The following is a 13,477-nucleotide window of genomic DNA, read 5'->3' as shown; positions in this document are numbered from 1 at the left end:
CCAGAGCTGGGGGGTTCAAAGTCAGGAGTCAGTCCATGTCTATAACATCCCCCTTCAGAACAGCCTGCAGGAAATTCATGTGCTGGACACTTGCACAAGTCACTTGTTTTCTTCTGTCTCTGTGTACAGTGAGAAGGCACAGAGTTTTGCTGTGTATTTAAACAACTGCAAAAACAGCCCATGTGTACATGAAGCCGAGTAACAAATACGAGTGTGGCTCATTCTTTCTCTCCCTGAGCTGAATATTCAAGTACTCTTTGGAATGAGACTGAAATTCTGTTACAGCATCCCTCTCAGAGGTTTGTTTGGAAGAGTGTTTGGAAGAGAAGTAAAACTTGGCACTTGACTTGCTCTGAAGTACAATCTATCCCCAAGCAACGAAAAGTTTCCCTACAATCAGTCCCTCAGTCAGACTTCCCTGGCTTTTGTTAGCTTCCCTTAGAGCCCTCCTCCTATTTTAACGTATGGTCTATGTGAGTAAATTATTGCTAGCTTTAAAAGTGTTTCCAAAGTACCTGGTTACCTCTGGATGCTTGCACAGCTGCACAGCAGTACCCGAGCTCCAGCTCGAGGGGCAGCGTGCGGGCAGTTGGCATGGTCACCTCCGTGTCCTGTTCCTTGTCCTCCATCAGGGCTTCCAGTTCCTTCCACCTGCAGGGAGTGGGGGATGAGAAGAGTTTAGTTTAGTTTGGAATGCTTTGTTCTGATTCAGTAGGCGTCTCGTCAGGACTCTGTACGCTACCACATTTCCCGTTGAGTTTTCAGTTCTTGCTACTGTCCTAAAATTCACTCTTGAACAAACTTTCTATACTTGGAAAGCTATGTGCCTTATTTTCTAATCTCTTCATGGAGAATAACCTAAAGCACAGTGATCTCGATTGCAGCATTCACAGCCACCTGCTTGTCATTTAGTGCGGGAAAGGAAGCGTCAACCGAGGTGTGATTCATGGCCCAGCGCTCGTTGTCCCCTTGCTGATGAGTTGTCCCTTTGCTGATGAGTTGTCCCCTTGCTGATGAGCACTTCAAGCACTGTGCATTACGTCTTTGTGCAATAGAAATCCTCATTCTGCATCCAGAGGTCGTTGGCCCATCCAATGAGCATAGGCAAGCGGTAGCATAGAGAACTCAGGTTCCAAAAAACAAGCCTGCCTGGGTTGGCTCCAGCAACAAGGTTGGTTGTGGGCTTGGAAATTAAGGCAAAACCTGACTGGTTTGTGCTCGCAGGCTGCCAGTATTCAGGAGCTGCTCGTGGTGCCACGTTGGTACCATTGGCCATCTTACTGGTTGGCAGCAGTGAGGCACTGCAGTTCATCCCAGTCCTAACCCGGCTGTTACAAACAGGCTTCCACCCGCCAGCATCCTCAGCCCTTAGCAGCACTCGCGTGTCATTCTCCAAGCTTGCTCTCTCTACAGCATCATAAGGTGAAATACACAGAGGTGGTTTGTTGTCAGGAAAACAACCGAGCATTTCCTATTTATGAGATTGATTTTATCAGTTTCTTTGCTGAGGTTTGTTTTTATTTGATATAAACACAACAGGAGCATGCATATCCTGCAGGCGGACCTTGTATGGAGCGGGGTGCTGTCAGCTTGTCTGAGTATCCATATCATTGTGCCCCTGTTGTGTTTTGTAGAGCAATCATATTTTTTTTTCTTTTAAAGATATTTTATCTAAATGCCTAATAAATAATATTATTTAAATAGTTTTAAAGTAATTTAGGACTGAGAATAAACCTCCGTTGTGAGAGAAGAGACATAAAATATACAGAGAGAAAATCCCCTTAGCCTCCTAGAGCCTCTACTGAGAATGTCATGAAGATGCAGTGCCCCTTTGTCAAAGCACGTTGCCATCTCCTCCAGTGTTGATGTAAAATGAGAGACTGGTTTCCTGTGACGTTCATCTCTGTTGGCATATGTTTGAATTCCTGAATTCAGAGCTGGTTTTTCAGCCATTTCTCAGCGCGGCTCCCTCGCAGTGGGCAGGATCATCCCTGGAGAGATGGGACGGGAGAAAAGCTGCCAAAGCAAAAGTGAAATAGAGATCCCCCATGTGTGGCAGGGCTGGAGCTGGGCTGCTGCAGGGCGCTGGGGTTGGATGCAGATTTGCACTTTGCCTTTCGAGGATGGCCCGCTAGAAACCATCCAGTGAATTCCCACGCGAGGTTTCTTTCCTTTGGTGATGTGGTCTGAAAGCAAAGGGGAAAAAAAAAAACAACAAAAAAAGAGCCCTTTGGAAACAATTGGATAACCCTTAAAAAATGGGGAGGGGGAAAAAAAAGAGATGAAAAAGCTTGTTGCTGTCTGGATGCTCCGTGCAGTTCTGTGCTGACCATCCCACTCCAGCAGTGCAGGGCTCCGGGTCCCAAAGCAGGTGGAGGCTGGTGGGGGGGATGGGGATGGGGATGGCGTTTCTTCTGTTGGCTTTGGTTTGGTTTTCTTTTCCTTTTCCGATAGTTTCCCTCATGTTCCCTTTTGTCATTGTTTTTATTAAGAAATTAACTCTCTGCATTTGTGCAATAACTACTTGCCATGATGATGGGCAGACCTTTGTAATGCCCCGACTACTAACACAGCACAAGATGAACTCAAACAGAAAGTGGTGTACTTTTTCCTGAGAACGTTGGTTGTTTTTTCTGTTGTTTTTGACGCGATAAGCTCCGTTTTCACCCCGCCGTATCGTGGTGTCTTACATTTTTAGCAGTATTTGATATTTTGGGGGCTGTAACGCACTAAGCCGTAGGTGTTTTTTAGAGCTTGTTTGTTATATTCACCATCACGGATTTAAACAAAAAAAAAACAAAAAGATCCTCACAAAGACCCAATTGACCAAAAAAAAAAAAAAACAAAAAAAAAAGGAAAAAAATAATCTTTTTTTTTTTTTTTTTTTTGTACGAGTAGCTCCGAGATGCCCACGTTGTGTTGCTGTGACTCATCTTTTGTAACGTTTTATTTCTTGCTATTTGTTTGAACATAAAGAAAAGTTTTAAGAGTTTATATGGCTGGCAGTAGCGGGGAGCGCTCCCTCCGTCAGCAGAACGGCATTGTTTATCTGTCTTTGTTTGGTTAGCCATACGATGTTTGTTCTCAGCACTGTACAACGGTCCCTATATGATATGGAGAAGCAATATCACTGTATGAAACTCACACGATGTATTATTATTATTATTATTCACTAGCACCCTAGGTGTGATAATTGAAGTAAATATCTTTTATACAAACACAATCACGCGTCGGCTGTCTTTATTAAGGTGAAACCTGAGTCCAAGCAGCAAACATTTACATTGGTGGTTTTGGCTCCGTGTGGGGCAGTGGTGGGTCTGAGTTCCATGGGGTTTGTGTTTGTGTTGGAGAAGGAAGATCAGTTTTTGTGTATCCTTTTCCAAGGTGGGGATGAGATTCAGTGCCACATTGTAGTGTCAGCTTCCAATTTGTGTTTTTGTCTGGCAATGTTCAAGTGCGAATGGTGGGCAGAAAACGTGTGCTGTGAGACTGCAGGGGGTGTGCTGAGCACCGAGCCCATAGATCAGATGCTTAAAAATAATATTAATAAGTGGAAGAAATGGGAATTTTGCCAGATATGCAGCTTGCTTTTTATTTTTACTGCATGTAAAGATCAGTTCCTCTTCCAGTGCCTCATAAGATGCTGTTCCTATAAACATCCTGAGTATTTGCAGAGTGGTGAGTTGAAGTTTGGTGTTGGTGAGGACCAGATATCTTCACCCGGATGTTGAATTCCATTTTGGAAACCAGCGGCCCAAACCTCAAGCTGGAATGCTCTGGTTTTCAGGCAGGGTATGTGGGTTTGTGTGCTGCCACCTTCCATTCCCAGCCTTGGTTAGGAGCAACTCACTTGGAAATGGAACTATTAACCATGCCTTAACTTCTTTGCAAATGTGTGTTTGCTGTTTCTGATGTGTCTGACAGCTTGTTCCACAGCATGTGAAGGTTCTGGGCTTAACAAACAGTCTTTTTTTCCTACTGCTCAGTGATCGGTCGGACTGTTGTTGGCTGTTGCTGTATTGTATGATTTCACCATCATCACCTGAAGCTTCTCAGCTTAAAACTTTTGAAGTATTATGCCTCGGGTTGGTTAATTTGTATGGTTATAACTCACATTTTCCTTTAGGTATGGTGGTATTGCACTGGGGAACAAAGCTACGCGTGGCCATGCGAACAGCGTGGTGTGGAAGCAAAGAGCTGGACAAGTTACAGAGTTAATGTTAATCCTGGTCTGAAGTCTCCTTGGGTGCAGGGATACATCAGCACTGTGTTGGGTGGGCAATGGCCTTGGGCCCATCCTGACCTCATCAGTGGGGACATGATGGACAGATACATCCCAATGGGAGCAGACACAGCTGAGCAGCCCACGTTGTGCTTTTGGGCCCCACCTCTTTCCATTGCAAAAAGCATTTCTGTTTTAATGGGAGTGCTGAAGAGATTGTGTGCTTGCCAACAGAGGGCTTCAGAAAACATGATTTGATTATAGCAAAGCATTTTATTTTCTTTTTGCTCCGAGCTATGGAAAACTGATAAGAAAATTCAAACTGTGTTCTTGAACTCTTCCTCGTTACCCGTGTAATTATCTTCGTACCCTTGGAAATAATCCGCTCTTCTACGAAATCCCTCCTTCCAGGGTGGATTTCTGAAGTGGCAGCTTCCTGGGGGCTGTTTGTTTTGGAGTGGCTGGGCCAGAGAAAAGGGAAGGAGAAAGTCCTCAGCCCTTCCCACCACTATTTGATTTGCTGCCCTCACTACTGTCAGTCCCAGCCCTTGCCATCTTGGTCTTCCTATCTCCCGCATGCATCTCTGAAGGACATCACTGAAGGTTCTTGATGTATTCTCCTCATTGTCCACATCTTCAGAGCAATCCTTACACTTGGGCCTTGGGGCTCATCCAGGGCTGCTACCTGTGGATAAAGAGGGGGCAGATTGTGCAGGTGGCTGTGAGGGATGTCACCATCCCTTCCTTTTTGTCATCTGCCTCCTGGGCAAACATGAACATCTGATTGCTCCGGACTGACCTTCCTCCCTCCCTGAGACCTTTCTTCCCTTTCCAGAGAGGTTGCTTTAAAATGCCCCTGAAGACCAATCTGTGTGCACCTTCTGTAGAGTTGCTGGCCTTTCTGGAGCACTTGGCTTGCATCTCCAGTGTCTTCCTTCACTCTGAGGAGATCTTTGGAAGGATTAGCAGCCTTTGGGTGATGGTGACCTTTATTCATTGCCCTGTGAGATGAGATGAGGGGCAGTTTAGCTGGGCTGCTGGGCTACAGCCTGATGGCAGCATTTCCTTCTGAGCAGGTTTGCATTGGAGAAGATGCTGCTAGATTTGAGTGAGAGGGCTCTGATGCCTCGTATAAAGGAACACCACCAAATCATTCCCTGCCTTCTTGTCCTGCTTCTCAGCCTACTGACAGCTCACAGCAACAGCAGCCCCAGGGAAGAGCATTAGGACAGAATAAATGACCTCATGTATCTGTGGACAACACAGGAATGCTGTCCCACATTACAGAAAGGCCAAGATAGAATATGAACTGTTGAGATGTACAACACAAAAAGGCTTTTGACGACCCTTCCTGTTATGGGAAGAACTTGTGCTCTGATCTTTTTTGTTCCTTGGGATCAAAAGAGGACAAAGATGACCTGGTTGATCCAGGAGTGAATCTGCAGCCTATGGACTTTGCCCCGCTCATCCCTTCGGCTGCAGAAAACAGTCAGCTCCCTTTGATTCACCCATACAGAGAGCAGGACTTTGGGCTAAAATAATTCAATTTCAGATTTCCTTAAAAGCCCAATGCAAAGTATTTCAATAACCTTAAGTTGTTCTTATACAAATATAAACCTGGGAGCTCCAGCATCAGGTAGGACTGGAGCTGAGACATTGCTGGCTTGGAAAAATTCATGGGAGAGAGATGCCAAAAAGTCTTTGCGTGGGGAAGAGCAACCATTTTGACTTCCAAGTGACTGTCCTCAGCACCCGGGAAGGGCTCAGTGACCTGTTAAGGGCAGACCCAGTTCCTGATGCTGTCTTTGGCTCTCAGCCTTGACTCGAGGCTCCCAAGCCTCCCTTATCTTGCCATCATCTTCCTTCCAGTCAGTAAAATGTACCTGAAGCCTTTGAAGTGCTGGATTTCAATGCACTTCAGTTGACTTCTGAAGGGAGACTTTCTCAAAGAAAGCTCCAAGCATGCCACATCATTCCTCATTTTCTTATTTGTTACAGTTCTGTAAATCCCGGGATGCCAGACAGTAATGGAGGCAGATTAGAAAGTTACCATCAGGCAGATGAGGGTGTGAACTCACCAAGTGCCAGCTAATTTGCAGTAAGTGCCCATGTGTGTGCTCCTGCCCTGCAGGTCCCTTCCACAGTATCACTCAGCTCCCATTTCCTTCAGGCTAAGAGGATTCACACGAGCAGATCCTGCAGTCCCATGGATGTGTAGCAAGTTACAGCCTACCACCCCCAAGGTGATTTATTCATCTGTCTCTATCCTCAGTAATCAAGCCACCATCTTATGGAAAGATTGCCTCTCATTTATTTATGTCTGGCCTTATAACTTCAGACTAAGTTGCCAGTATGTCTTAATTTTCCCCATCTGTGAAAACAGATGCTGTTTATTTTGGACAATTTGCCAACGGAGTCCAACTGGGGCTTGTTGCAGGAGGCCGAGCTGCCACTGCTCCATGGCCACGCGGGACTCGAGGTCTGGTGGGCGCTCCTGATGAGCTGCACACAATGTGCTCGTAGGGCTTCTCCATCTTTGCTTTATGATTGCTGTGCCTATTTAATATAGAATGTATCTGATCAGTGCTACGCCATCTCCATGAGGTTGTTCAGTTGTAGGGACCCTCACTCCTCCAGGCACAGCTCAGTGCAGTGCAGGGACACGGGGCAGGGCTGGGGGCTTCTGTCTGCACTCAGCTGCCCAGTTGCTGCATTGCCTTCATAAAGCAGTAGCACGTTGGATATGGCTTCTCTGTTGTGTGAAAAGTCAAGGACAAAGAAACTTGAGGAGAAAGACACAGGGTTTAAAATCCCATTTTCCTCAGGACTTCACCTTCTTTGTCCCATTATCTTCTGTCTCTCTTTTGAGGCTTTTGCACATCTGAAGGGTCAGGGCCGGGTCATGGCAGCACAGCAGCTCCGAGGATGCAAAGGTGGAATCCAACGCTCATCCCCAGTGCCCAGCTGAGCCGGGGCCGCTCCTGCTGCTGCCCTTTGGGGCAAAGAAAGCTATGATTAAAAAAACACCTTAAACAAAGATATGGGGCGCTGGGATCAGAGAGAAGCTCCGTCCGTTTCAGTTGCTTTAGGATTAGAGGTGATTCCCAGCTTTTCTCTTTTCATGGTGATGAACCCCAAGGGAAAGAAGAAACGAGAGAAGAACGAGTTGTTCTTTAAAAGTGGGAGATGCGCTTCCCTGGAGAACAGACAGCAAACTGCACTTCTGCTCTGTGCACCCCGAAAGCAAAAAGGTTGAGGAGGAAATGGGGATGCAGAGCTGCTCCAGCAGCAGCAAAGAGTGGGGAAGAGCAGGGCAGCATCACACCATCGCAGCCACTTTCCTTTGGCTAACGAGAGCTTCCCAATGACACGTGAACAGGCAATTTTAAGGAACATCCAATTAAATAATTAACCGTAGGGAAGAGTTTTTCTTCTTTCCAAATCTTGTTAATGCAAGTATTTCGCATTGGACCACCCGTGTTTTGGGATCGGAGCCGTCACCATTTCTTGAGAAATAGTGACCTCCAGTGGGACGGCTCTGCCAGCACAGCTTTGGGGTTGGATGGCCCTTTTTGGGGTCTTGTGCTGCTCTGGTTTGGGGGCTGGGTATGACTGGGGGACACTGGAAGGTTGTTGCCCTGCTGGAAGCTGGCAGATGTCCCTGTCCCCCATCTCACCCCAGTGGGTGCTTTGTCCGGAGCAGCTCAGGACTGTTGATGTATTTCTGCTGCCGCCAGAAGCAGGGATGGAGCCCTGGAACAACGGGATTTGCTGCCTATGAGGCAGCTTTAGCACTCTGGTTGGGAACTCCACATCTCTTGCTGTCCCCTTGGGCCCCAGGTGACGGCCCCGGCTCTGTTTTGCAGTGCGCTGTGCGGAGCTGCAGATCCAGCTGACGGAGGCCGTGTCGGGGCTGGCAGGGCAGAAGGAGTTGGTGGCCAAACTGGAGCACGACCTCAGCACCATCCAGGCCCTCTCCGCTGTGCATCGTCCAGACGCAGAGGTAACCCCATGGCTCACAGCTCCATGACTTGGGGTAGCCCCAGGGATGACCACCAATGGAGGAAGGCCTGCAGCAGGGATGGGGTTGTCATATCACCTCCTCTATTATTTCTTCTTCTGTTTGGTTTTGGGTTTTGTTTTCCCTCATTTTCTTTCTTTTTATTTTCCCACCTGTTGCCCACCTGGGTGCTGCATCAAGCCCTTATACGGGATGGTGCAGGCAATTGAGAGGTGTCAGGAATGGCTTCTGAGAGCCACACAGCCATTCTCCTCCCATAGAGGGACAGGTTTTAGGGTTGAAAACCGCAGCAATTAGGATCAAGCATCATTGTCTTTGGCTTGACCCTTGCCGAGCACCCATCTGGCAGAGATGCTCCCAAACAGGCACCAAGTGGGAAATGCTGAATCCCTTCTGCTTGTCCCCAGGGCGCAGCCATCCCCAGCCTGGAGAAGATACCGGAGCCCATCAAGGAGGCCACCGCGCTGTTCTATGGTGAGAGGAAGCTACAAAACTCCTCAGGGTGCAGGTGGGAGCCATCCTGGGGCCATGGGCAGGGCGCTCACCCCTTGGGGACAGCAACATGGAGATGCTCCCACGCAGACACAGCCAGCATCCTCTCAGCACATCCCTCACTGGAGACAGTGATGCGCTTTGTGTTCAGCACACATTGCTGGTCCTCCTGGCCACAGCCCAGCACCCATAGAGGGCACCCATGGAATGGGGCGATGCTGCTGCAAGTAGTGGATGCCTATTGGGTTTTGCTTCACACTCGCTGCTGTTCACAGGTCACCCACCATCCCCCAGTGCCCCGTTCCCTGAGGGGCAGGTGGACTCGCTGCTTTCCATCATCTCCAGCCAGAGGGAACGCTTCCGAGCCAGGAACCAGGAGCTGGAGGGGGTAAGCAGGGTGGGTGGGTCCTGAGCACTGTGATGGGCTGCTTGTCTGCTGTGTGGGGTTTGTCATCAGCACAGTGCCAGTGCAAGCAGCAAGAAATATACATTCTAGGGTTAGTGGGACCAGGACCTTCCACCTGTCAGTGTTGCTCTAAAGGGCAGTCCAGATCCCTGCTCTGCAGTGTGGGTGCACTTGGCTGTCTTGCATCCCCGTGTGTTTGGCCATCCAGCATAGCATTGGGACTGCTGGATGAAAAGAGCACCTAATGAATGTGGGCCGGGGCAGAGTTTCACCCAAGAGCTCTAGAAGTTGAAGGATGGCTCCAAAGAACCTTTTATATGGGCAGAGCTGGCTCTGCAGCTCCCATAGCAACATGGGATTGGGTTCTTCAATAAAGCAAGGCTGGGCCAGCAGGACAGTTCTGATCAAGGAGCAATTTTAATTGAGATCCAGGAGGTTGGAGGTGCTGAGAATGGAGAGCATGGAGAGGAATGTGGTGCTGCATCAAGGATGCGTCAGCAAGTCCCCTCCTACCATGTTTTGGAGTCCCATTGGGGTACACTGTGGGGAGCAGGCTCCCATCACATCCCATCACCCTCATTGCATGGCTGTGTTGAACCAAGAGTGGAGCCATGCCACTGTGCCACTGAGGACACCCCACACTTTTAGCGTCAGGGACTTCAGACAGGTGAACCTTCCAGCCCCAGAAGTGAAGTGGGGCTCTGCATCCCATATACAGACAGTGCCACAGGGGCTGAACCTGGCTGCTATCTGCTCCCCGTGCAGGAGAACCGCATGATGCAGCACACGGTGCACGCGCTGCAGAGCGAGCTGGACAACCTGCGGGCTGACAACATCAAGCTCTACGAGAAGATCAAGTTCCTGCAGAGCTACCCCGGCCGGGTGAGTGCTGCTGGTTGTCCTCCAGTTGGGTGGGCACAGACAGGCAGACCCCAAACCCCCCATTCATCCCAGTAACAGCAGCAGGAGGCAGTCCCCTGCCACCTCCCTGCCTTACCTCCCCTGTTATTGATGGACATTTTAATGTTGTTTGGGGATGGGAGACTCCCACAGCTGCACAGGACCTTATTTGGGTCTCATTCACGCCGGGGTGAGGTTGGCCCCTCTGACATTTTTCCCCGTGTCTCCCACGGAAGATCATCCCCATGTTTGTCTGTGCCACAAGGCAACCCCTGGATGCCATCGGCATGAGCTAAAGAGCACACGGCTCCCGCGCGCCGCGTTGCATAATTCACAACCTAATCAGGCATGTGACAAGTTAAAAATAATCATCAAAGATCATTCAATAAGGCCAGATCTGATGAATTCACCGTCCCTATATCGGGATCTGGCCTCATCGGGGTATCGCATTGCAGAACGTAAGGGCATAGTTGCTAAAGGTCCTCTTGCAGTGCGGTTTGAGTGTCTTGAAGCCACTGGTGGCCATGTGCTGGTGAGGGCAGGGCAGAGCCGCCATCCCTGAGCCCATCCCAACTGTTCCCTTCTGTCAAGAGGTTTCCTTACTCTTCCTCACCATCTGCCCTGCTGGCAGTAGCTATGGGGTTAAGCACTGATTTCTTCCCCATAAGTCACTGTCCTTGTCCTGCCCATCCTGCAGGGATTTGGGGTGTGATGTTCGGAATGCACTGGTCCTGCTGGTCCATCCATTGGATCATGCACCACTCCATCCATTGGGACACTTCCCAATGAGGACGGGTAGGGCAGCACTATGTCCAGGGTTGTGGGACAGGGACGTGGCCATGCCATCCATGGGTCTCATTGTGCCTTCACCTCTACAGGGCAGCAGCAGGGATGACACAGAGCTGCGTTACTCCTCTCAGTACGAAGAGCGCCTGGACCCCTTCTCCTCCTTCAGCAGGAAGGTATGGGACCCCTCACAATGTGCCCACACCTGCAGCAGCACCTTCCCAGACCTGCATCCCCCACATCACTCCTTCCAGCCCCCAGTTCAGCTCTGTGCACCCTTCTCTTTGCAGGAGCGCCAGCGCAAATACCTGAGCCTGAGTCCCTGGGACAAAGCCACGCTGAGCATGGTGAGATGTGGGGCAGACCCATCCCTGCCCCGGGGTGTGGGATTTGGGGGTGTTGACCCCCAGCTATCCAGCACGACAGAGGTTAACACTGGCCTGCAGCAGCCACAGAGTGCTGAAATATCTCATAAGGAAAGCAAAGTTGTCATTTGCATAAAAACCAAGCAAATGCCAGCATGAATATGGATCGGGTGGTGTGCCAGCGCCACGGAGAATTAATGAGAGGCATTTACAAAAAAACTGACTTACGGGAGTTACTCCCTGGGAATATTTAAGAACATAATCTTGTTTGTTACAGCAGCCTCCGCCGTGGCCCTGAATAGCAAAGATGATTTCAGCACGGGGTTGGTTTGGTGGGAGATCTGTGGGTTTTAATGCCACCCTCAGAAATCCCACACGGTGTTTTGGGGAATTTGCTTCTGTCCATAATGAATCCCCAGCATTCACAGCAGGAATACAAAGTGGCAGTGTAGGATCTGTTCTCCATAAGCTGCTTTTCTGGGCTGTGGTTGCTCCCAAGCTTGGCTCTTTCCAAGGGATGGACACCCAATTCCATCCACCCTAAACCAGTGTCAATGGCCAACGGTATCCTAAAGGGCTGACATCTTCCAAGGGGCTCAGCCCTGTGGTTCACAGCCTTGAGTTCACTTTAGGCATTGGATCCTTAGCACGCATCAAAATGGGATTTCATCTCCTTTCTTGCTGCAGGGGAGGCTCATCCTATCCAACAAGACCGCTCGCACCATCGCGTTTTTCTACACGCTGCTCTTGCACTGCCTTGTCTTCCTGGTAAGTGTGGTGGGAGCAAAGCACGGCCACGTGGAGCAGTGCTGGGTCTGCCCAGAATCCCATAGCTCACATGTCTGCTGGGGGCTGAGTTATCATTTCAAGGGGAAAAAAAAACATATAGAGAAATCTCAGCATCAATAATTAAAGGATGAAACGAGATGAAAGACAAGTCAGAACAATGTTTCTATCCCGATCGTCTGAAAGTAAACCCAACCTTGTGTTATTTTGGTGAGGGAAGGAGCATAGAAAATAAAAAGTTAAGTGTCATTAAAGTTTAAAGCTGTAACCTAAAAAAATAATCATAAATATTGCATGGTTGGGATGATCTGGCTTCACCTAGAAACAAAAGGGCTTGGAGACTGCCTGGGAGTGGGCAGAGCTGCTGCTCCTGCAGCACTGCTGAGGATGGGAATGTCGTGGGATGCTGCAGAGAGGAGGGATGTCGTGTCGTGGTGAGGAAGGGATGCTTCATGAGATGCCGTGATAGGGTTGGGATGCCATGATGGGGTTGGGATGCCATGATGGGGTTGGGATGGCATGATGGGTTAGAATGCCATGGTAGGGATGGGATGTCATGATGGGGCAGGAATGTCATTGTAAGGGATGAGATGTCATGGTGGATTGGAATATCATGATAGGGATGGGATGTCACAAGGTGTCATGGTGGGGATGGGATGCCACAGTGGGGACACATCAGGCAGGGACCTGCACACAAACCCACCCCCTTTGCATTCCTTATTTTGCAGGTTCTCTACAAAACCGCCTGGAGCGAAAGCGTGGGCAGGGACTGCGCTGCGTTCTGCGCCAAGAAGTGGGTGTGAGCGGGGCTGGATGGGGCCGGGGTGGCAGTGTGGGGTCTGAGCAGAGCTGGGTGCTGTGAGCGAGGGCGGGGGTTGGGTTGGGAAAGCAGCTAAAGGTGGAGTGAAGGCAAGATGGGATCTCTTGGCTTCCCCCCATGTCTGCAGGAACTCCCTAACCCAGTCGTGTCCTTTCTCCAGGTTTGCCGACCACCTGCACAAGTTCCATGAGAACGGGGATGGAGTTGACATGTGGCAGTGACAGCCTGACCACGTCAATCCTGCAGCAGGATCCGGCCATTCGCTATCGCTTTGCTTTCTGCTTTGTTGGACGGGGGTAACGCTGCACCCTCAGCCCCTGTTGGGAACCTGTAGCCCCAGTGTGGGGTAAGACCAACCCACGGCACTTTGAGGATGGGTACACCAAGGATGCAGCCATGGGATGCTCAGCACCACCTGAAGGCAGGGTGTAGGGCTGCTCCCCCGTTAGGTTTAGGTGATGATATTTGCTTTGTGCCATTGGGAAATGTGATCCAGGGAGGGGTGGGCTGCTCGCCGGGGCTTTGCTGGGTTGGTTCAATTGGCTTTTTTTAGATGTTACATAGGGTGATTTGGAATGGCAAAACCTCCGCTGCTATTCACACTCATACTCTTCGTAAATCATTTCGAATAATGTCGAGTTCTGCAGGATGGGTGATTAAATAAACAGCTACACATCGA

The 13,477-nt window shown here is 49.6% G+C and overlaps 1 protein-coding gene across 1 annotated transcript in view; it reads left to right on the top strand.

Annotated features, from left to right (window-relative positions):
* Positions 1-13,477, top strand: part of CUX1 (cut like homeobox 1) — a 195,015-nt gene extending 181,538 nt beyond the window's left edge. The window contains exons 15-23 of the mRNA XM_085522357.1: positions 8,089-8,225; positions 8,651-8,717; positions 9,011-9,123; positions 9,907-10,023; positions 10,920-11,003; positions 11,118-11,174; positions 11,880-11,960; positions 12,707-12,771; positions 12,959-13,477. Of these exons, the coding sequence (XP_085378483.1) occupies positions 8,089-8,225; positions 8,651-8,717; positions 9,011-9,123; positions 9,907-10,023; positions 10,920-11,003; positions 11,118-11,174; positions 11,880-11,960; positions 12,707-12,771; positions 12,959-13,019 (782 nt within the window). The 3' untranslated portion in view covers positions 13,020-13,477. The remainder of the gene's footprint in view (positions 1-8,088; positions 8,226-8,650; positions 8,718-9,010; positions 9,124-9,906; positions 10,024-10,919; positions 11,004-11,117; positions 11,175-11,879; positions 11,961-12,706; positions 12,772-12,958) is intronic.

This window comes from Coturnix japonica, chromosome 22, assembly GCF_054131305.1.
Source record: "Coturnix japonica strain WE chromosome 22, WE-NBRP24, whole genome shotgun sequence".
Lineage (NCBI taxonomy): Eukaryota > Metazoa > Chordata > Aves > Galliformes > Phasianidae > Coturnix > Coturnix japonica.
Note: the sequence above shows the minus strand (reverse complement) of the source record. Positions and strands in the feature narration are given on the sequence as shown.